Here is a 22,621-nt window from a genome sequence, read left to right as displayed (position 1 = left end):
AAAACTAACTATTAGCAGTCAGCTTTCATGAAAATGTAAGCAGTTTTAAAATATATTTTTATGCCTGGGTCATGAGTCTGTTCTATTTTGTTTTCATTGTGTGTGTGTGTGTGTGTACGTATGTATACAGTGTGCATATAATGAATTAAGTCAAGGAGTATTTTTTGCTGACTCTGAAGTAATTTAGAGAGTGCCTACTCCTTTTCCATGTTAATTTAAAATATGTACGAAGACATGTTTTTAAAGTTTAAGCACTCGGGACCTTGGGGATTTTCTGTAGCTGTATGTTGAGTAATTTTCAAGACAATACTGACAAAATATTTACTATTTTATTTGTTTTGTAAGTCTGTTTCCATCTGTATTCTCTAAAACATTCAACAATTACTAATAAAACCTTAATATTGGCAGTGCTTTATCCTGACTAAACTGAAAATATGCAAAGCACTTTTTATTTTAGCAACCAAATAGTGCTTTATTTTAGTGTTTGTTTTTAGTGACAACCCCTATAATTAAGATTGCAAAATAGTTTCCATTGAAACCCTCTGTGTTCACACATTATTAAATATCTGATTCTTTCACTTTTAGAGCTAAAATTTTCCTTCTTTGTTCTCTGAGTTTGAATTTTTTTCGCAAAGTTTGAACAAATTCTCTTTAGCAATTTATACTGTGGAAGAGTGACAATACATTTTTCCCATTTGCAAAGAGAAAATTGTTTTGTTTTTCTGAGTAGAGTATGTGCTCATAACTGGCTATACTTCTATTATAATAAAAATAATAAAGCATGGGCATAGTGTTCACTGAGGAGTATGTGCTTTACTCAGTTTTAGAGGCGGTTTTTTAAAAAAATGTTTTGGGTGAATGAAAATGCAGGACTGCACATGTATCCCAGACATTTCAGTTTAAACCCCAGTTGCAGCAGCTGAGAAGCTATGCTGCTGATTGAGAGGGGGATTAGTTGGAATCGTATACCTATGCACACTAGAATTTTTCTTGAATTCTGTAAGTGCATGCCCAGTGATACACCCTTTATTCCCCCAAAGTGAATTTCTAGAGCTTTCACCATTTGGACCAGTAAAAAGCCAGATAACTTTTTGAAAGTGTCTAGAACATTGTGGGTGGTTCCAGAAATAAATAATGATGCCCAGCTCTGACACCCAGTAACTGACTCAGACTGTCATTGTCTTTCATTGATACTAGACTAGCTGGAAACAAGTTCAGGAGCTTCTATGCCATGCCACAAGACTCTTAGGACACAGTGTTTGTTTCCAAGCCCACTAACACTGTTGGGCTCCAACCTGTCTTTTCTTACTGATACCCGAAGGTCTCTGATTCTATTTCCCTCCCATCAGATCACAGCCCATGTAGTTTTGACTGACCACCTATTGGCCAATGACAAAATTTCAAGAGGGAGACCTCTACTGTCCTCCTCCCACCAATCCTTATTTTTAAAACTATGCCTTATACAGTCCGTTCCCAGACCAGGCAGGCGCATGTCCAGAATCAAAAAGTTATGCCTTAGGTGGCTCGCTGATTGCTTTCATTACTGATTCCTTTACCTTTAATTGGAAGCCATCATGACGATATTAAAACATGGCTGCTGCTACTGAGAAGTTTTCATTGCAATATGCAATGAGTGGAAGTTTTAAACAAACAAAAAATAGTGTGTTGTACTCCACTTTAAGGTTAAGTCAAATAATCAGGGTGGATTTGATTTAAATCACTAGTCAGGAAGACTTGATTTAATCATGGTTTTCTACGTAAAAGTGCATTCTTGTTGGTTGTTATAACCTTAATACATATTATTCACAACTCAGAGATAGATATAGGTTTCATTTTTAGAACGTACATACTATACATTTTTTAAGTGATTTATTTTGAAAACTTTTCAGATTAGTTTTTATAGCTATTTCAGAAAATGAATGATTGTTTGGTTATTTCATTTACCAAAGGTAATTGAAACAGATATTTATGAAGTCATTGGGAGGTGAACTATCTCCAGTTCAGCAGGTTAATCATTAATATTTGGGGGTTTTCTTGCCATGTTTTACTGGGAGGAGAACATCACCAGACAGACTTTTAAATGATTTTATTTAACTAAAATAACATTATTATGTATTCAACAGAATATATATAATATTTTAACAAAACAAGCATATGAATTTTTGAATTTAAACATTCAAGTTTTTTTAAAATCAGGTTGGTTTTTGTTAAAATTGTTTAAAATAGTTTTTTTTTTAAAAAAACAAAAATTAAATTGACTGTTAGCCAGGTCAACATGAGAAACTTAAAATATTGGGTCCTGCAGCTAACTCAGTCGTCTTCACCTTCATTTTCCTGTTTGTTCATAATCTGGAAAAGAAAAACAAGCTTTCCTGCTTTTTCTCAATTTAGAACGAATTATTCCAAAGGAAGAAAATATTCTTTCTATACCGGCAGAAGAAACTACTGCTGTTAAAAGTGAGATTATCACTTCAACAGTCTCTGAATCCAAGTGCTTTGGTAACTTTCACTGGTTCACTGGTGTGACTTCCTTTAAAACGTCCTCAGCAAGCATATATTTCTTGAATGATTCTTATTCCCAAACTGGGTCTCTTTTACGGCCTGCTGCCATTATAGGTTTTCCCTTCTAGTGAGAGAATGGTATGGTAGATCTCAAATCAAAGAAGGCTGCACTCAGAAAGACCTCAAGACTTTTTAATATGCTGCTCAACAGTTTCACTGTTGTTTCAACTATCTGTCCCTCCCGTCTTAGTTATCTCCAGACTTCTCCTTGTCCAGATCTATTCCACCCCCAACAATCTTCTATTCATTGTATTTTTTGAAATTTTGCACTTTTTAGAGAGCGGTAAGGGATTGACTCTGTGTATACAAATTTGCAGCGGGACAATAGGGTTGAGGTCTGTTATTTCTCACCTCTATATATTTATTTATTTTTAAATATTTTTGCTGTTAACACAAATCCACAGTTTGAGAATTGCAAAACTAAGCATCTATGGTGGTATCTTCTGGACTGAGCACTGAGTCCCATTGGGAGATAGAATGATTAACCTAAATAACATATACAGAAGCCCCTGGAACCCCATAAGATTGGGTCCCTGATCTATGAACTATTGGAACTCATTTACGTAACTTTTTTTAAACATTACATGAATATATTGTCTCATACTATAAAATTAGAATTTATAATTCCTATTCCATGATGAGATATCATGTATATTAAAGTATTTTCATAAACTCCTTTTGTCTTACATGGATTCAGCAGTAGAGAGTAATTCAAAATGCTCCATACATCTCTAAGTTAAGGGGCCATAGTTTAGCTTCCACATGCAACCTTAATTTTTGCATTTCCTGCATTGTTGCATGTTCCTACCTAATACACTATAGTTTTACACTATAGATTTACATTTATTAACAAGGGAGATTGAAAATTATTTTCAATAAAATTGGAGATATATATTAAAAAATATAAATAAATTAAAAAAAAAACTATTTAAAGTTAAATCTGAAAACATGACAAACTGTTTAGACCTAAAATTACTATAATGCAGAGTCAGTGTGGCTTTTGTGCTGGCTGTGGATGCACATGATTTTGGCAGTCTGACAAATACAAGAGAAGGCTCATGAACAGAGCCAAGGATCTCTGTTTGGTGTTTGTTGACCTGACCAAGGCTTTGACATGGTGAATCACGGAAGCCTATGGAAACTCCTTCATAAAGTAGAACCTCAAATTACGAACACCTCTGGAATGGAGGTGGTTCATAACTCTGAAATGTTCATAGGTCTGAACAAAACGTTATGGTTCTTTCAAAAGTTTACAACCAAACACTGACTTAATATAGCTTTGAAACTTTACTATGCAGAGGAAAAATGCTGCTTTTAACCATTTTAATTGAAATGAAACAAGCACAGAAACAGTTTCCTTACCTTGTGAATATTTTTTTAAATTTCTTTTTTTTGTTAGTTTATCTTTAACACAGTACTGTACGGTAATTGCCTTTTTTTGGTCTCTGCTGCCTGATTGCATATTTCCTATTCCAAATGAAGTGTGGTGTTGACTGGTCAGTTTGTAACTTTGGTGTTCATAACTTTAAGGATCTACTGTAATCAAACAGCTATCAAGAGAGCTGTTTGCTGATGACTGTGCCCTCATTGCATGCACTTTTGAGGGTATTCATCTTATTGTGTATCGCTTTACCTGTGCCTCAAAATGTTTGTTTCACAATCAGCCTGAAACAGACGGAGGTGGTGTACCAGCCAGAACCAGATCACAAGCATCATGATCCCATTGTCACTTAGTAGAATTTCCTGACAGAGCTATCTGGGTAGCGTGCTTTCCAGCAACACCATGTTATATGTATCATTCAGCGACTGTAAAGGGCAGTTTGGCATTTGGCAGGCTCTCGAGGGCCCATGAAGTCTGCCTCAGGACTAAGATAAGTCTACCACACTGATGTACTCATCTCACTCCTTTATGGTTGTGAGACATGGACTCTGTGCCAAAGCCACATCAAACAGCTGGAAGTCTTCCACCTTCACTGCCTAAGATCTATCTGCAGTGTCAAGTGCCAGGACAGATCCCCAATACCAAAGTCCTTGAGAGGTGCCAGACCCCTGGCATCAAGAGCATGCTCATCAGAGCTCAACTTTGGTCCACACACAATCCACATGGAGGCTTCCCATATATCAAAAGCGATGTTCTACAGCCAGTTGAGCATAGGAACGCACAATAAGAGGCGACCCATCCTCCGATACAAAGACACCTTGAAGGCCAACATCAAAGTGTGCAAGATAGACATTAAAACTTGGGGGGATAAGTTGCACAGAATAGCCCCGGTTGGAGAAGTGTGCATCATAAGACTGTGTCCAGTTTTGAGGAGTGGCACACGAAGTCTTTGCTTGAGAAGAGAGTGAGTGTATCATTAGGTCGATGTCTCAAACCCTCCCACTACCAAATGCAGCTGCATTTGAAAATCCTGGATTGGACTTGGTTTCCATGTGAGAAGCCATAAAAACAAATAAACCCAGAACTTAATATACTAGCTGCTCATGTGTGCTCATCTGTCAAAGCTACGGGAGAATCCATCACCATCACTATAATCTGTTAAAATAATGTAAATGAAATTAAAAAAATTACAGTACATATTTGGTGCTAAGGTTAGGTGCAGAGAGCACATTTTCTTCATTTCAGTTGATTGAACTAGTTCAATGCAATGACTAGTGCAGTCAAATTTAAGAATTTGAGTGAGTTGAAAAAGCAGGAAATTGTTTACTTTTTTCTATCGGTGAATAGGAATTAGGTGTGAAAGGATGAGATGTGCTAGTTCTAAAATCTTGAAGGACTGCTCAGAAACAATCATTCAATTCATTAGCTATAGAGTACTTTTTTATTCAATAAATCAGTTAATGTTAAGTGCAAAATGTTTTGATAACCTTATTTTTCTCTCGTGCACATTTAATATTAATAACAAGTACCTCTTCTGTGTCACATTAACTAACGAAAGCAATTTTAAAATGCTAATTTTGGATTTTTAATTGGATTCTAATTTCCGTACAGATAATTTGTCACAAATTACAAAGGAAAATTTAAGAAAAGCATCATTCACCATTTTCTAGCATACTACAAAAAGTAAAAAATTAAGAATCTGAATATATATTTTTGCTTAAGTAAATGTGTATTGATACATTATATCTTCCTGTTTAGCAAAATGTACCACATGTAGTTGCAGATCAATGTGTTTTTAACAGGTAACAACCAATGATGATCAACCTTGCTTTAGGAAAATAACTAAAAAGTACAAATTTAAATCAAGATTTAAATCAATGTTTCCTGCTTGCTGATTTAACTCAAGTCAGCCTGGTACTTAATGTGAAATCGATTTTTAGTATATCCTTTACTGGAACACCTTGAAAAGATCAGTTTAAATTAAAAAAAAAAAAAAAAAAAAAAAACTTCAGTTAGCATAAACTGTTTAAAGTATGTTAATGATTTAAGCAGTTGTTTAATATTAACTCAGTGTTCCAAATAGTGTCTTCCTTTAGGTTTTTTGAAATAAGTCTGGTTTTGATTGATTAACTTTATTTTGGGTTTTTGGTGGTAGTTACTCAAGCAACTAAGAACGTCCCCTTCTTCAGAGCATTTTTAAAAGTGATCGTTAGTTGCACTGATGACACTATTGAAAGGGTTATGAAACAGACTAAACTGGCTCTAACTATAACTTGGACTTTTTTTATCAAATTGTGAGAGTTGTGCCAAAATTTGATGATAAACAGTTCTGGGAAGTTCTTTAGTATTGAATTCCAGGGCTGCATGAGTGGTGCGCTAAAGATCTACTTGTGATTGATGTAATACTTGCCTAATACGTTTTTAGGCTTGAATAGATCATTTGCCTAATAATAAAATTGCATAGACTCAAACTTAAGCAGAAACTTGGCAATGACTTCTAAAAATGCTCAGTTAGGAGTTAGCAACTTAAGACTTTTCTTCCCACCTCAATGCAAGTAGTCAGCCTGCCTCTAGTTGCATCTTCATCTGTAATAATAAGAAAAAGCTCAACTCACAGAAGGGGTTTCGTATGATTGTCATTCAGCTTTTCAGCCAATGGTTGCAGGATCAATCTGCATTCACAAAGCTTTTCTGGCTTTGGAAGAGTTTGAGATCAGAGATCTGTTTAATCCTGACTGATTTCGATAGACTGAAGGCCTCTGTTTTCTTCAGCCACTCAACACTCACAATTCTCTTATTCCTAGAGGTTATTTCTGGTGCCTTGCAAGAACATATCTTTCTTCAAATTAAGTATTTAGACTCAAATTTAGGTCTGCCTGAAACAAAAAATGGCTTGTCTGAGCTACTGCAAAGGTGATGAGATTTGTCCAAGAGGCTGTGATTAGTGATTTGGTGCTAAAGTTTCTCACAAATCCCTTGTCAGGTATGTAGGTAGGTTTTTTCAGATGGGGAAATGGAGACCGATTCAGAAACATACCCAGATGTTGAGTCGGGCTGAGCTGGGCTTGTAATTTAAGATTCATTTTCATCTAGTCCATCAAACCATGCTGCTTCTCTGGTTTCCTGGATCTTCTCCGCATAAGTGTGGGCAAAATAAGCAATATCCTGTTTTACTAACCAAAAAGTCTTGTGGTCATTCTTCCAAGGAGGAGTATGTCTTCATAATGTTACTTCTGATTAAAAGTACAGAGCAGGCAGAGTTTAAGGTGGTACATCCATCATTGAATTTTGCCATAGTACAACACGTTACAGCACATCTCGGCATTGCTAGACTCTCTTCCAAAATGGTGCGAGGGACCTGACTCCACACAGTACAGGGGGAGGTCTTTTCACTATCACATAAGTTTGGACTGCCTTTAAATCTGGTCAGTTTTCGAAGCTTCTGTGACGGATGTAGAGTTGCTTTGTAATCACTTAGGAATAGGGCTCTGCTTGTCTGACGTGGTAAGGGGTTTATGGTCGGACTACAAGGAGTCAGCATGAACAAGGTAAATATCTTCAGAGTGCCACCCATTTATTTATGCACTTGAAGGACAATATTATACTCGTTTGCTTTGATATCTGACTTCTAACCTCCTCTTGAGCTCACTGGGCCAATTTGTTAAGGGGGAGAATCACAGTTTGTAATCATAGGAGTATCAAAAGCCCAAGAAGCAAGATAAAGGGCTGCTGGTGGGGACATGAGACATTCTTGAGGGAGAAGGAGAATAGTGGTTGGGGTTGCTCTAGAGGCCAGGGATCTGAAGGAAATGGATGCCCTAGGGCCTTCAAGGGATGGCAAGCCACTGGGAAGATAGGTATGTGAGGGTTTTCATTGTTTTTAAATACTTTTTCTCTTATGCTTTGCTGTGTTCCTACTGTTAAGATTAAATAATAACTTGCTTTATGGAAGTTTTCAGGTCACTGTATTAACCATTGGCCACACCTCCCAAAGGGAAGACTTGCAGGTATTGAATCCATTTGAGCCTGGTGAGTTATCAGGATTGGAACACAGAGCTCTGTAGTCTAGGGACCCAGTCTATAAATCTGAGACTTATGGGATTCCATGCTGAGTTAAGTCAGCACACAGGGCCTAACACTTGAGGACAGGTACTCAGAAATCAGAGAGGAGTCAAAAATGCAACTGCTCTTTAATTGTGATAGCCCCCATACATGCCTCTCTCTTCTGCATCATAACCAGTGGTTTACAGTTATGATAGGTGAGGCTACAGTTTATGCAATGTTTTTCTCTGTGGTGTCTGACTTTTGATTCTGTAAGATTCTTTTATCTCAAGCAGTACAAGAATCTACCAGGAAGCAAGGCTTCTCAAAGTGGAAATTCCATTGTGAAAATAAAGAGCCAGTTCATTTTTTCATGGGTACTTCTAGCTATGCAAACATCTGATTTTAAAACTAATTTGCCACTTACCATTTAAGTCAGCATCTACCCTACAACACAGTTTTATCTAACTTAAACTCAATTTCCTCCATATACTTAGAATTAAAGATAAGAGGTTATGGTTGCTAAACATGGGTATTTTAATTACTTCTCCTATAAAGTGTCTGTATTTAACTTGCTGTCTTCTGTAGACATAGTACAAACTGAATCAAGTTAATATCTTTTACATTTGCTGGTATGAGTGTGAGCAGATTGCATTTCACACTCAAGACAAATGCACACAAAATCATGAAGCTGCTGTGTTTTAGAAAAGCCATAAAAGGTCACTACCTCATTCTGCTACATCTAGGGTTTAGTGTTTACCTGCATTGGAAAATTCCTGGCAATGGTAGGGTGATTTATTATTGGATGATAAATCCAGGATTACGTGACAACCAGTGAAGTTTGAGGACATATTTTCTTATATAAAAAGAATCCTGTATGCAGATATTATAAATTGTATTTACCCACTTGCATAGCTTATGTTTACAGTTTAGCTTCATATGAAAGTAGAAAAGTGCTTAGCCTGAAGCCCAATTGTTAAAAAGAAAATTTGGATGATTTATTTTTGTGCTATTTGTAAAGTTGTTGAAGGTTTTCATTAAAAGTAAATTGCAGAGAAGCACATTAATTGTGCTCTTGTTTGTTCCTTTTTTAATATGTAAACATTAGTTCATAATTTATTTTTTCTTTTTTTTTTCTTTTAAATCCATGTAAGAATGATCAGGTTTGATTTTTTTTGCTGGAAGATTGGAGTTGGATAGTCAAATTACAATAAGATGAAACGCAAACTACAGTCTGTCATTTAATGATTTGGAGATTATAGGGATGATTGTGGTCACCTACTCTGACCTCCTACGTAATGCAGGCCATAGGCCTTTCCTGTTTGAATTAGACTATGTCTTATAACAAAACATCCAATCTTGATTTAAAAATTTCCAGTGATCGAGAATCCACCGTTACCCTTAATAGATAGAAACCAACCACTGGAACAATCAGTTACAAATTTGCACCTTATTTCAAGTCTGAATTTGTCTAGCTGTAACTTCCAGCTAGTAAATGCAGGTGGTCAGATTTGATGATCACTGTGATCCCTTTGGCCTTGGAATCGATGAATCTAGATCTTGTATACCTCTGTATGCTACGCTGAAGACTCCTCGTTTCTATTCCCCATGTAGGTACTTACAGACTGATCGAGTCACCCCTTAATAGACTCTTTTGATAAAATTAATATAGTGAACTCCTTGAGTCTCACTATAAAGCAATTTTTCCAATGCTTGAATCATTTCTCTGAACCCTCTTCTGTATATTTGGGAAGACAACAGTGCATTTGGAAGGTTATCCTCACATATGTGAAAGCTAGAAATTTATACCCTGGCCCACAGATCTTAATTAAACATGGAATTCCACTCTCTCCACAGGGTGAATGACACCTGCTATTATGAACTCAGGGAATAAGTTGCAGATGTATAACCTCAATAATAGCAGCAGATATAATTTCCACGTGATCATCCATCTGTTATTCCCAGCCTACCAATCTCTTTTGTCTTATCCAGATAGAGACTCAGGCAGCTGGCTCTCATTTATGCCCTGATGTCCACCAGGACTGGGGTCCTAGTTCAGGAAAACACTTAAGCATGTGTTTATATGTAAGCACATGCTTAAATGTATGTTAAATGAAAACTGCCACATATTGCAAAGATGCATATTGCAAAGGTGGTGAAAAATAAATGTCTTAAATAACAAAACAGGAAACTGCCATTGTGACAACTAGATTTTGATTTATTAAAAAAGTCCCATTGACGTGCAGTGTAAGTTTCTACTCTGTAAATAGCCTTTACAAAACCTGAAAAATCTACGTGTTTTTCATATTATTACACTTTGTGTCTTTGAGAGGCTAGAAACGGACACAAGGTATTAAAACATAAGAACCTTTCATTGTGTGTGTGGTTTTTTTGTTTTGTTTTTAACTACAGTTTAGCACTTTCATGGCTTACTAAGACCTTCAAAGAAAAATTGATTTTTATTTTTTGTTTTGTTTCCATAGTTGCATTAAAATCTTCCAACTGTACCAGACCTGAGATAAATGGCATTCAGGACAGCTGCAGAACAACTAAGCCTGGAGAAGGCATACATCTACTAGAAGGAGAACTTTTATTACAGGTAAGTTTTACAGTGGATATAATAATTGCTGAAGAAAGGCCTTTTGTTACGTTTAATAAGCCAGCAGTTAACTGATGGGGTTTAGGACGAAACTTCTTATAGTCAAATTACTATGTAATTGTCATTATGGGATTTCTTGAACCTTCCTCTGAGTTATCTGGTACTAGCTAATTTAAGAGACAGGCTACTGGACTGGATGAACCACTAGTCTGATCCAGCATAGCAATGGCTATTTTCCTACTGTCAGCCAGTAGTCTTCCAGTTCTTTCTTACCCCTTAATCTCTAACAGATTATTTAAAATAAGAAAAAGCCCAACAAATACACAAAACCATGTCTTGTATTGACGGAAGGTTAAAATGCTAGCCATCTGTAACCCAGCTTGGAGGCTGTTAACTTGAGAATTTATTTAAACATTTCATTACTTTTTTAAAAGCACAGTGTAGAACACTTTTTATATTTTTGATACCTTCATACTCAAGATGTTTGAATTTATTTTGGGTTCAAACTATTTTGCATGCCATGTTTTATGAACAACTATAGTGTTCTAAGTGCCGTTGTAATTAGTTTTGATTTGTATTTCTATTGTAAATTCAATTGTTGCTAGATTACTTGGCTTATAATAGAATGAACAGGGAGAAAATACAGTAAGTGTCTATTAAAAACCATCTGGACTGCAGAAACTCAAGAATGGAAATTTTCTATATCAACTCTTAAGGTATTCAAAACCACAGAATACCACACTGATCCAAAACTCTGCTCAGATTTTTGTTGGGTAACTAATAAAGCTAAACTGGTCAGTGTTAAAAACAAAAGAAAAAAATAGTTCTAACTGATCAAGGAGGCTGATGTGGACCTATTTAAAGATGCATGGTGGAGAATATGTGAATAATAGCATAAGATACCATTGCTAGTTATTGAATACAATATAAAGCAGGGCTTTAATTGTACTTTTAAGTGGCACACATAGGGAATAATCATAGAATCATAGGACTGGAATGGACCTCGAGAGGTCATCTGGTATAGTCCCCTGTACTCATGGAAGGACTAAGTATTATCTAGACCATTTCTGAAAGGTGTTAGTCTAATCTGCTCTTAAAAATCTCCAATAGTGGAGATTCCATAACCTCCATAGGAGAGTGCTCTCCAAATTTTAGAGGAATGAGGAACTAAAGTAATTTGGTGCAATGAGACTAAGTTCTAGAAGCAAAAAAGAGTTAATGGAGAATCCAGAAAAGATGCTGTGGGTGAGATTCCATGCTGTGCTTCTGTGGGGATGTCAGCAGTGCAATAAAACACCGCTGGTTGGCCCGGATCAGCTAACGCAGGCTCATGGGGTCCCAGAGCTCAGGCTTCAGCTGACAGCTAAAAGCAACCTCCCAAATTCTGGGCTGATCTAGGGGCTGAAGTGACTGCCTATGTAACTTATTACCTTGGTGGGTTTGTCTAAACTATGGTAGTCTGTCCCTGGCTGTCTATGGGCAGCTGTGCTGCCCAGGGTCTATGCAACATTATGCATTGTGGCTTTGGCTCCACCTCCCCCACCCCCAGCAGACTCCACCAAGTTGAAGTCCCACTCGCAGAATCACCCCTACACCACAATTTGCAAAGTAGCCCTCAGAAGACAGCCTTCAGCTCTCTTCTCAGTTCCAGTGCAAGGGGAACTTGTTCCCAGACTAAAAATGTGAGTGAGAAAGTAAGGAACAGACATAAGAAATGAGGGGAAGGGACAAATACATTACAGATGCTGTAATGCAAAATCTTTCCTTGTTTAATTCTAAAGGCAGAAATTGGCCAGTTGGGAAGTATTAGTTTTCCAAGTTTTTTACTAATATAGAAATCAGCAGGCCCATATGACACACATAATTGGGTATTACGGAATTAGATAACAAAAGTTGTGAACCATTGACACTTACTGAAAATTCACATGACTGATGTTACCAGAGGATTGCAGAAGAAGCCATCATGAAACTGGTAAATGAAAATGTCTGTTCCCAGTAAAATAATGGGACAAACGTCCTTATATATAGAAGATTATGGGACTACAAACAGAAAGCAGCATAGCTGTATAAAGAACAGATCTGACCAGAAAAAACATTTTCTTTTGTTAAGCAGAAATGCAAAATTATTTCTTGAAGGGAATGCAAAACAATTAAAGAGAATAGTGCTTACTAAAGGTTAGAAAAAGAACTGCTACAATTCTCTGGTAAAAAAAGAACCAAAAGATCAAACATAGTTCTTATAGAAAGAACTGTCTGTTTCCCTGGGGCTTCTTCCCAAATTCTTTGAACAATTGGATTAATACTAGAAGGAATGGGGAAAGGGCTGTGAGAATGTCTTTCTTTGGAGATACATATGAAACTTTTAGTGCTACAATTTCATCAGTTTTGGAACAACAACTGTATTCAAAGAGTCTAGGAACAGTGTTTTGCTTTTTTTAACTATACAGTTTAGAACAATTTTTATCCATATATATTTGGCTGTGGGGCTTGGATTGTTTGTCTGATGTAGATAATCCATGGGTGCATCTTCAAAGCCAAATTACTGCGATACACAGGGCCGATTTCCCATTAGGAACTGTAGGCCTGCCGAGGGGGTGCCTAAAAATTCAAATTTTGTTGCTCCCGGGTCCCGTCGGGGCAGGGCCAGCTAAGAGGGAGACAGCTCCACACAGCCCTGCTGGAGCACTCCTCGCTCAGCCCAGTGGACACAGACACTTCCCAGCAGGACGGGTGAGTGCGGCCGTGGGGCAGGGCATGGGAGAGCGGATTTGTGGAGGGGGCTCTGGAGAGTGTAGGGTGGGGGAGGTCTATGTGTGTTGGGGTATTGGGCAGTAGGGGGTGTGCAGGGGACACTAGGCAGTGGGGGGGGGGGGTGCCTAAAAGTTACAGGTAGTACCCCCGCAGCATTTAGGAGCTCTGAGCTGCTGTGGACGGTGGGGGTACCCCACAGCTCCCTCTGCCACTGGTTGGCAGGGGCACCCCCGCAGCTCCCGGCTGGTTCCAGGCCCCTGCAGACGAAGGGAGCTTGGAGCTGGGGCCCCACAGTTGCCCAGCCACCAGGGACGGTGTGGGGACCACAAAATATCAATCCGGCCCTGGTGATACATGTCACTTGGTCGTACTCTTTCAATGACAGAAAAGCTTGTTAGCATAAAAAGCAACATCTTGTCTCATTTGGTTCAGCCTGTTACCACAGAGCACCAGTCTTCTGGACCCAGTCCTGACTTCCTATGTGGTTCCAGGTGTAGTTCAAAGTATTGGTTAAAACCTATAACAATTTGTGATCTCGGACCTAGCTGTCTAAAACTTACACTCTCGAGTTGTGTAATGAAATATACCATCTGCTGAGCTGCTCTAGGCAGTACTTCATGTGACTTAAATGTTTATAGGTGGTGGTATAGAGTGAAAGATCCTGTCTTCTCTGGTGGTTTGAAAAAGCCTAAATTTGGCAATACAAGTTCAGCTCACATTGTAAAACCTAAAATTTGTGATTCACTTTTAGTATCAGGGAGTAGGTGGAGGCAGGGGGAAGTGTTGTGAACGAGACTGGGTTTTTTATATACTACTTTGAATTTTGATATTTTTATTTTATTTATAAGAACATCAGATGTCCATACTGGGTCAGACCCTTGGTCCATATAGCCCAGTATTCTGTCTTCCAGCAGTGGCCAATGCAGAGTGCATCAGCGAGAATGAACCAGACAGAGCAATTATCTATTGATTCATCCCCGATCATCCAGTCCCAGCTTCTGGCAGTCAAAGGTTTAGGGGGACACACAGCATGGGATTGTGTCCCTGACCTTCTTGGCTTATAGCCATCAATGACCCTTCAATCTCCATGAATTTATCTATTCTTTTTTGAACCCATACTTTGGCCTTCACAACATACACTGGCAGGGAGTTCCACCGGCTGACTGTGCATTGTTTGAAGAAGTACTTCCTTATATTTGTTTTAAACCTGTCACCAATTAATTTTATTGAGTGACTATGTTAAGGGGTAAAGAGTACTTCCTTACTCACAGGTTTCAGAGTAACAGCCGTGTTAGTCTGTATTCGTAAAAAGAAAAGGAGTACTTGTGGCACCTTAGAGACTAACCAGTTTATTTGAGCATGAGCTTTCGTGAGCAGCTCACGAAAGCTCATGCTCAAATAAACTGGTTAGTCTCTAAGGTGCCACAAGTACTCCTTTTCTTCCTTACTCACTTTCTCCACTCCATTCATCATTTTGTAGACATATATATATATCCATCCTTATTTGCGTCTTTTCTAAGCTGGTCAGTATTTTTAATCTATCTTCATATGGAAGCTGTTCTGTACTGCTAATCATTTTTGTTGCCCTTTTCTGTACCTTTTCCAATTCTAATGTATCTTTTTTGAGATTGAGTGAACAAAACTGTATGCAGTATTCAAGATGTGGGCACACCATGGATTGATATAGTGACTTTATATAATTTTCCTAATGATTCCCAACATACTGTTAGATTTTTTTTGGTTTTTATTTTTTTTGGTCTGCTGCTGCTGCACATTGAGCAGATTTTTCCAAGAACTATGCAAAATTACTCCAAGATCTTTCTTGAATAGTAACAGCTAATTTAGACCCCATCATTTTGTATGTATAATTGGAGCTATATTTTCTAATGTGCATTACTTTGCACTTATCACCATTACATTTCATCTGCCATTTTTTGGCCTAGTCACCCCGTTTTCTGGGATCCCTTTGTACCTCTCTCCATTGTGGAAAACTGATCATTTATTCGTACCCGTTGTTGCTTATCTTTTAACTAGTTACTGATTCATGAGAAGACCTTCCATCTTATTCCATGACTGCCTACTTTTTAAAGAGCCTTTGGTGAGGGACCTTGACAATGGCTTTCTGATAGTCCAAGTACACTGTGTCCACTGATCACCCTTGTTTACATGTTTGTTGACACTCAAAGAATTTTAATAGATTGGTGAGGCATGATTTCCCTTTAAAAAAGCCATGTTGGCTCTTCTGCCAGCATACCGTGTTAATCTTTGTTTCCAATAATTCTGTTCTTTGCTGTAGTTTCAACCAATTTGCCTGGTACAGAAGTTGAAAGGAATGCCTCCGGAGTCTTTTTAAAAAAATTGGCGTTTCCTCTTCACCAACTTTTTCAATAGGAACATCAAGAAAGATGACCCCCAACATTTTCCCTTTCTTTACCGCTGTTTCTGTCTATACTGTCTTAGATATTGTCGTCTTGAAAACAATCCCTAAAAAAACGTGAAAGGGAAAGAAAGAATCCTTAAACAATGACTGTAAATTAATATTGATGAAAAGTAATGTCCTCAATGACTAGAAAAGCTAATCAAAATTGAAGGTACTTCAGTATATTATTGTTTTAACTCTAAGCAGATATAGTGAACAAATGTGGAAGTATTAAGGCCACCAGTTTACCTTTTAAATGGAGCAAAACACACCCATACATAAAGGACTTACTTATACTAGAGACATCCAGTTGTTAGGTTTAAAGTGAAATTCGTTTTATTTTATCCAGTTTTTAAAAACAGATAAATGACCTGATTAAACTGTTGTAACCAAACAAGAAATAGAAGAGTTCAAATTTATGTAGGGCACCTGTATGTTTACAGAATATTAAGTATTATTTTTCTAATAAAAGCTTTGGGAAAGTGACTTATTTTGTATTTTATAGAAACTGAAGTTGCTACTTACCTAACAACCCATTTTTGGCATGAACAGCCATTTTTCTCTGAACTAAGCATCAGAACCACTATAAAATATGACAGGTTTCAGAGTAGCAGCCGTGTTAGTCTGTATCCGCAAAAAGAAAAGGAATATGAGCTGTAGCTCACGAAAGCTTAGGATCAAATACATTTTTTAGTCCCTAAGGTGCCACAAGTACTCCTTTTCTTTTTATTATAAAATATGTTGCTCCAGACTGGAGAGATGACCTCTTCATATTACAGTGAGCAAAGAATCTTACTTTGACTTCTGTACCTTTTCATCCAGAATTACCTTTTAGCTGCTGGGCCAAAATTACTAATTTTAGCTGCTGGGCCAGAATTTAATCACTGTACAGTTTACAGCATTTTTTAATTTTAGGTGTATTAGTACTGTATAAATCAAATCAAAAGAGCACCCAAACAAAGGCCATGACATTTTTGCACTGTATTCCCTTTTAATTTATATTATCTTTTAACAAAACCAGGCACTTTACATATATCTCATAGCTGACTAAATGACAGCTATATGAGATCTGAAGACCTCTTGGATTGGCTATACTATTAATTTAACTCTGGATTGTTTTGAACTCATACTGTCACTTATTCTTCCAGGATTAGAACTGCAATATCCTGTTCATAGGTGGAGGGCACTTCATTTTTGAAAAGTTTTTAAACGTGACATTTCTGAATTTTTTTTTAATTTTTTTTTTTTTAAATGTAAGGTGTTCAGAGAGTCTTCGAAAAGGTAATTTAATGGACTATTTAACCTAACCTTATTAAACCCTGGTAATGGGAAGATCAAATTGAAGTAGTAAATGCACCCTAGGAGGGTGAATTCATGAAATAACAGTTGTGCCGAGGACCACAAATGGGTAGGGGTGGTGGATAATTCTTTGTGAGTGAGATTCGTTCTCTTACTTTAGTTTGTAAACATGACAGTATTTTATCTTTCATTTACTTTGTGATCCAGAAGTTGTAAATAATAATTTTTCACACTAAACAAAGTTTTGAAATATGCTTATTTGAACACATTGACAAAGTCTAACTCTAAATGCAACTATGGTAATTAAATGGCAAAACATACTTAATTCAGTCCCTTGAGCCAGCCTTTTGTTAAAATCTTGACTGGAATCCATGGAAGTAAATCAGCACCTTTTAGATGAGCTGCCAAGTCACAAATGTTCTGTTTGCTATCACAACAATTGCTGTGAACCATATTGATTGTGAGCTCAGATAAATTACCCTTTGCATAACTTTAAATAAGGAGCCACTTTGTCTACTTCTTCATAAAGGGGAAACTCTCTTTAAAAACATTGTTTGCTTGCAGCGTCTGCTAGTACAGAGGTTTTCAGCTGCATATTTTAAATGATCTGCAAAATGCTTTTTTAATCATATAGAGCTTTTTGATTTACTTGCTTCTCCATGTGAGGCCTCTATGCACTATAAGTAAAATAGATTTGGTTCCATTTTGTACTGCATATGGGATTTTATCTGTTAATTGTGTAAAAGGTTTGGGCTATCTAAGCCTTACTAAAGTTTCATCTGCACCACCCGTTGGTTGGGAGAATTGTGTTGTAACTAGATCTATATTGGTTTTATAGTGCTGCCCATTACCATAGTAACTCAACATCTTCAACAAAAAATCGGTAGCATTAGAGAAGTTACTAGTGAACTTCATGGAGTCGCTTTGTGCTTATCCCTTTTGGGTTAAAACTCTGAGATAATGTGTTTTTTTGTTTTGTTTTTATGTATTTGTCTTTATTTTTAATTCCTCACTCATTGTGGTACTTGTAGTGTGGTGTGGACAAGCCTATAAATAAGTAAAAGGTAATTTTTAAATTGTTTATCTGTTATGCACTTAAAATTGAGAATTTGTTATGCATTCTGAGCTAACCCTGCATTATTGCCTTATTTCTTCTATTATTGGGACTTTATTTAAAAAAAAAACACATCAAGAACAAAATTCATCCTTGGTGTAAATAACTTCAGAGGACTTACTTTAGTTTTTTCCCTCAGTGGTGTTTCATCAGGAATTAATTAAACTCAAATATGTAGAATATATAAGTATAGTATTTCAACTAACCTTTTAGAAATTAATTTACACTTACCATATACCTATTTGGGGTGCATGACTCATCATCAGTACATGATTTGAAGAGGTATGACTGTCTTGTGATTGGTGGTGTAGGGTAAGAGGGATCTATGGACAGAGTTAGAGGTGACCTGATTATCTTAATCCTGCATTTATGGACATTTGAATATCTGAGGTTTTAAGATGTAACTTAAGTTAATTTCCTGGCTTTCAGGCATTTATTTTCTTTTGAAATTAGAGTGGCCTATTAGTTTTCCACTCTGAAGTTATTTGATAAATATTTGCATCCTTAACTACAGTTCATTACTATAGCACCTAGTCCTCTCAGTTTATAAAAACACATCTCTACATTATTATTTTGCGCAATAATAAAAAGTGCTAGATAGGAACTAGGTGGTGGTGTTATGTGCTTGGAGGAGGATGGCTCTAAAGCTATTGCATAAAAAGTCAATATGCAGAAATGTGTACTTAAGATTTTTTTATATGAAATCTTTTCTTTCAGATTCAGAATTATACAGAATTGCATAGTTTTGTAAGGTACTGATAAAATCAGGACTTAATTGTCTAACAGTGTAAGTAGGGAAATTTTTTATTTCTTTTAAAGTGATACTTTGTTTTAAGTAAAGGAGTACTTGTGGCACCTTAGAGACTAACCAATTTATTTGAGCATAAGCTTTCGTGAGCTACAGCTCACTTCATCGGATGTGCATTGCAGTTCATACTAAAGCTGGAGATGAAAAAGCAGCCAGTAGGTTTATAGGAATACTGGAATTTACGGAAACACTACTTAATCTGGAATTCTGTCTTTCGAACTAACCGATTTGGTGTTTTTCCTTTCCAGGCATTAAATGGCTTTGTGCTGGTTGTTACAGCAGATGCGCTAGTCTTTTATGTCTCTTCAACCATCCAGGACTATCTGGGGTTCCAGCAAGTATGTCTTTTTCTTTTTTCTCTCACTATTCCCTTCCCCAACCCCGACAAGTTTTTATTCATTTCTAGAAGATTTTAATTTCCTAAAGCTTCAGTGCTCATATTTAGTCTTTGATAATTTACGTGGAAAATCTAAGTTAAATATTTTGAGTTGGATTACTTTGGTACTATACTTCTTTAGTATTAGCTGATATAGTAGAGAAGGGATCTTGCACCAAGCAAAATAGGAATATTTTTCCAACATGTTAAGCAAGTCAGGGAACTTTCACAGTTAAATTGTCTATACTGGAATAAATGTTTGAAGTCATATGAAATGCTGCACAATTTACGGAGCTGAATGGTATGTAATTCACTAGAAAGGTAATTTCAATAAAAACTTTTGTTATAAAATGAACTACATATGCTTTAAGGTTAGTTTAATTATGTATTGGGTTAGCTTAGTGGGTTTTTTTTAGTTCCTTTGAGTTTTTGTTTTTCTTTTTCTTAAGTATAGTACCTTTTTTGTAAACAATTCACTGTGTAAGTGAAGGAACTGAGTTTTTGTTTAATGATAATATCACTTAATAAATAAGCCAAACAAATTATGTTGTGCTGCAGAATAAAAAAAAATCCTGTTTCGTGGAAAATGATCGAACTGATATGTGGAAGGTACAGTTGTACTTAATCTCTTCACCACCTGGGATTAATACAGATCTCACTCTTGCCGGGTGCTGGATATACAGGAACTCCTCACTTAAAGTCGTCCAGATTAACGTTGTTTCGTTATGTTGCTGATCAATTAGGGAACATGCTTGTTTAAAGTTGTGGAATGCTCCCTTCTAAGTTGTTTGGCAGCTGCCTGCTTTGTCCACTGCTTGCAGGAAGAGCAGCCCATTGGAGCTACCTGGTGGGTGGTTGGAACCAGGGTGAACTGGCAGCCCCCCTATCAGCTCCCTGCTCCCCTAAGTTCCCTATGCAGCAGCTATCAATTGCGGGCAGTTCAGCTGTCCCTCCCCTCACTGCCATGTGCTGCTCCTGCCCTCTGCCTTGGAGCTTCTCCCGGAGACTGAGACTCCTGCTTGCTGTGTGGGGGGGAGGGGAAGAAGAGGGGGGCTAATGTCAGGGTGTCCTCCTCCCCCCTGCTCCTGCACCCCGCTTACCCCATCTTCCATAGAGCAGGGGGGACACATGGACAGAGGGAGCTGCCGTCTTAGGCAGCAGCTGCAGTCAGGTCTCAGCTTGTTGAGCTAGTTAACAAAGAGTGTACTTCTGACCCCACTCTTCATACTTAAAGGGGAAAAGCGCATCTCTGTCTCTCAAACGCACACAGGGTGTGTGTCTCTGGCTCTGTCTACCCTCCCTCCTTTCCTCCTGCCTTGTAGAGTGTGAAAGTTAACCCATGAGGGCTCAGCCAATTGCTAGTTCATCATTTAGCGGTAAGGCATTCCCTGGGAAATATCCCACCCTCTGACTTCTCCACCTCAACCAAGCTTCGCAATCATCATCACTGTGTACCAGTATTAAATTGTTTGTTTAAAACTTATACTCTGTGTGTATATATATACTTTTTTTATAAAACATGCATAAATCAAAGAACTAATTAGTTTGAGCTAAACTGTTGCTTCTGCCAAAACCATCTTATATCCCTTATGTCCTTGTTAGATACTGTGAGTTGATATAATGGTTGGTACCACAGAAAACAAACATTTTTCTAAGAGAACGTATGGCACAGAAATTTATCTTAATTTACTGATTCTGCTTTTGAAATTATTTTCTTAGCTTTAAAGTTTTCCTTCAATTCTTTCTCACCCCCTGATGCAGGAAGTTCTTAATTTTTGGCTCACGTCCCATTCTTAAGCACCATTACTGCAGATAAGGCAGTTTAATAATTAAAGATAAAAATGGACCTTAGACAGGGAAAGATTTCAGGCAAACAAAACCAACGTTCATAGTTTATAGTTGTCTTATATTTGTGAGTTTCTTCGGGACCTTGTCTCCTAGCACAACTGTGCTCAAGTCCTGACTGGCACTGTGCTTATTTTGCTCCTATATAAACTGGAGTGTGCTTTAAAAAAAATCCATTTCATCTTAGACTCATAGATATGAAGGTCAGAAGGGACCATTATGATCATCTAGTCTGACCTCCTGCACAATGCAGGCCACAGAATCTCACCCACCCACTCCTGCAATAAACTTCTCACCTATGTCTGAGCTATTGAAGTCCTCAAATCATGGTTTAAAGACTTCAAGGTGCAGAGAAACCTCCAGCAAGTGACCTGTGCCCCATGCTACGGAGGAAGGTGAAAAACCCCCAGGGCCTCTTCCAATCTGTCCTGGAGGAAAATTCTTTCCCTACCCCAAATATGGCGATCAGCTGAAACCCTGAGCATGTGGGCAAGATTGACCAGCCAGATACCCAGGAAAGAATTCTCTGTACTAACTCAGATCCCACCCCATCTAACATCCCATCACAGGCCATTAGGCCTATTTACTGTGAATAGTTAAAGATCAATTAATTGCCAAAATCATGTTATCCCATCATACCATCTCCTCCATAATCTTAGGTCTTTTGCCCCTACTGCTTCCCTTGGAAGGCTGTTCCACAACTTGACTCCTCTGATGGTTAGAAATGTTCGTCTAATTTCAAGGCTAAACTTTTTTATCTCCTATTTTAAAAAAGAGAGAGACGTATTTACCATTGTCATTTCTGAATATGGCAAAGCTGTTGTTTTTTCTTCTTTTTACATTTCTGTTAGGCTGTCATGGACAATGAAGAGTGAAAAGTAAAACCTTGATAAATTAAGATATGCTGAGCTTTTGTCAGAAGCAAATCAAAATATAACAAGAAGGAATTCAATTCTAATGGGCAAGACTGGATTCTTTTATGAGCATTTACAAATGATTTAATGCAACTTTTTCTTCTTAAATACAAATTGATATTATTGTACCTCTAGTGAGATGGATTGTAATACCCAGTTCAGCAACCAGTCATGTCATTGAAGTCAATAAGATGACTTTGGTACTGTCATCAGAGATGTCTTATTCTCTCAACTTTTTTCTTTGTGTATAGTCTGATATTATACACCAGAGTGTATTTGAATTGATTCATACAGAAGACAGATCTGAGTTTCAGCATCAGCTTCATTGGGCGTTAAACCCTGCACAACCTTCGGATTCTGCAGAGAGAATACAAGGTGAGAATGCAATCAGCTAGCTTAGTTGCCTTTCATGTATTTGTATTCTGAATAATAAATTCTTATTTCTGATAACCATTTATAGCATTTAACACGACTCTTGCATAAACAAGATTTTAGTTTCACTTTAAATGAAA

General features: G+C 37.3%; 1 protein-coding gene across 1 annotated transcript in view; it reads left to right on the top strand.

The window, feature by feature from the left end:
- Positions 1 to 22,621, top strand: part of AHR (aryl hydrocarbon receptor) — a 98,281-nt gene that overhangs the window by 54,263 nt on the left and 21,397 nt on the right. The window contains exons 3-5 of the mRNA XM_037890581.2: positions 10,468 to 10,583; positions 19,223 to 19,312; positions 22,361 to 22,484. Coding sequence (XP_037746509.1) covers positions 10,468 to 10,583; positions 19,223 to 19,312; positions 22,361 to 22,484 — 330 coding nt within the window. The remainder of the gene's footprint in view (positions 1 to 10,467; positions 10,584 to 19,222; positions 19,313 to 22,360; positions 22,485 to 22,621) is intronic.

This window comes from Chelonia mydas, chromosome 2 (genome assembly GCF_015237465.2).
Source record: "Chelonia mydas isolate rCheMyd1 chromosome 2, rCheMyd1.pri.v2, whole genome shotgun sequence".
Classification (NCBI taxonomy): Eukaryota; Metazoa; Chordata; order Testudines; family Cheloniidae; genus Chelonia; species Chelonia mydas.
This window is presented reverse-complemented; position numbering and strand designations above follow the sequence as displayed.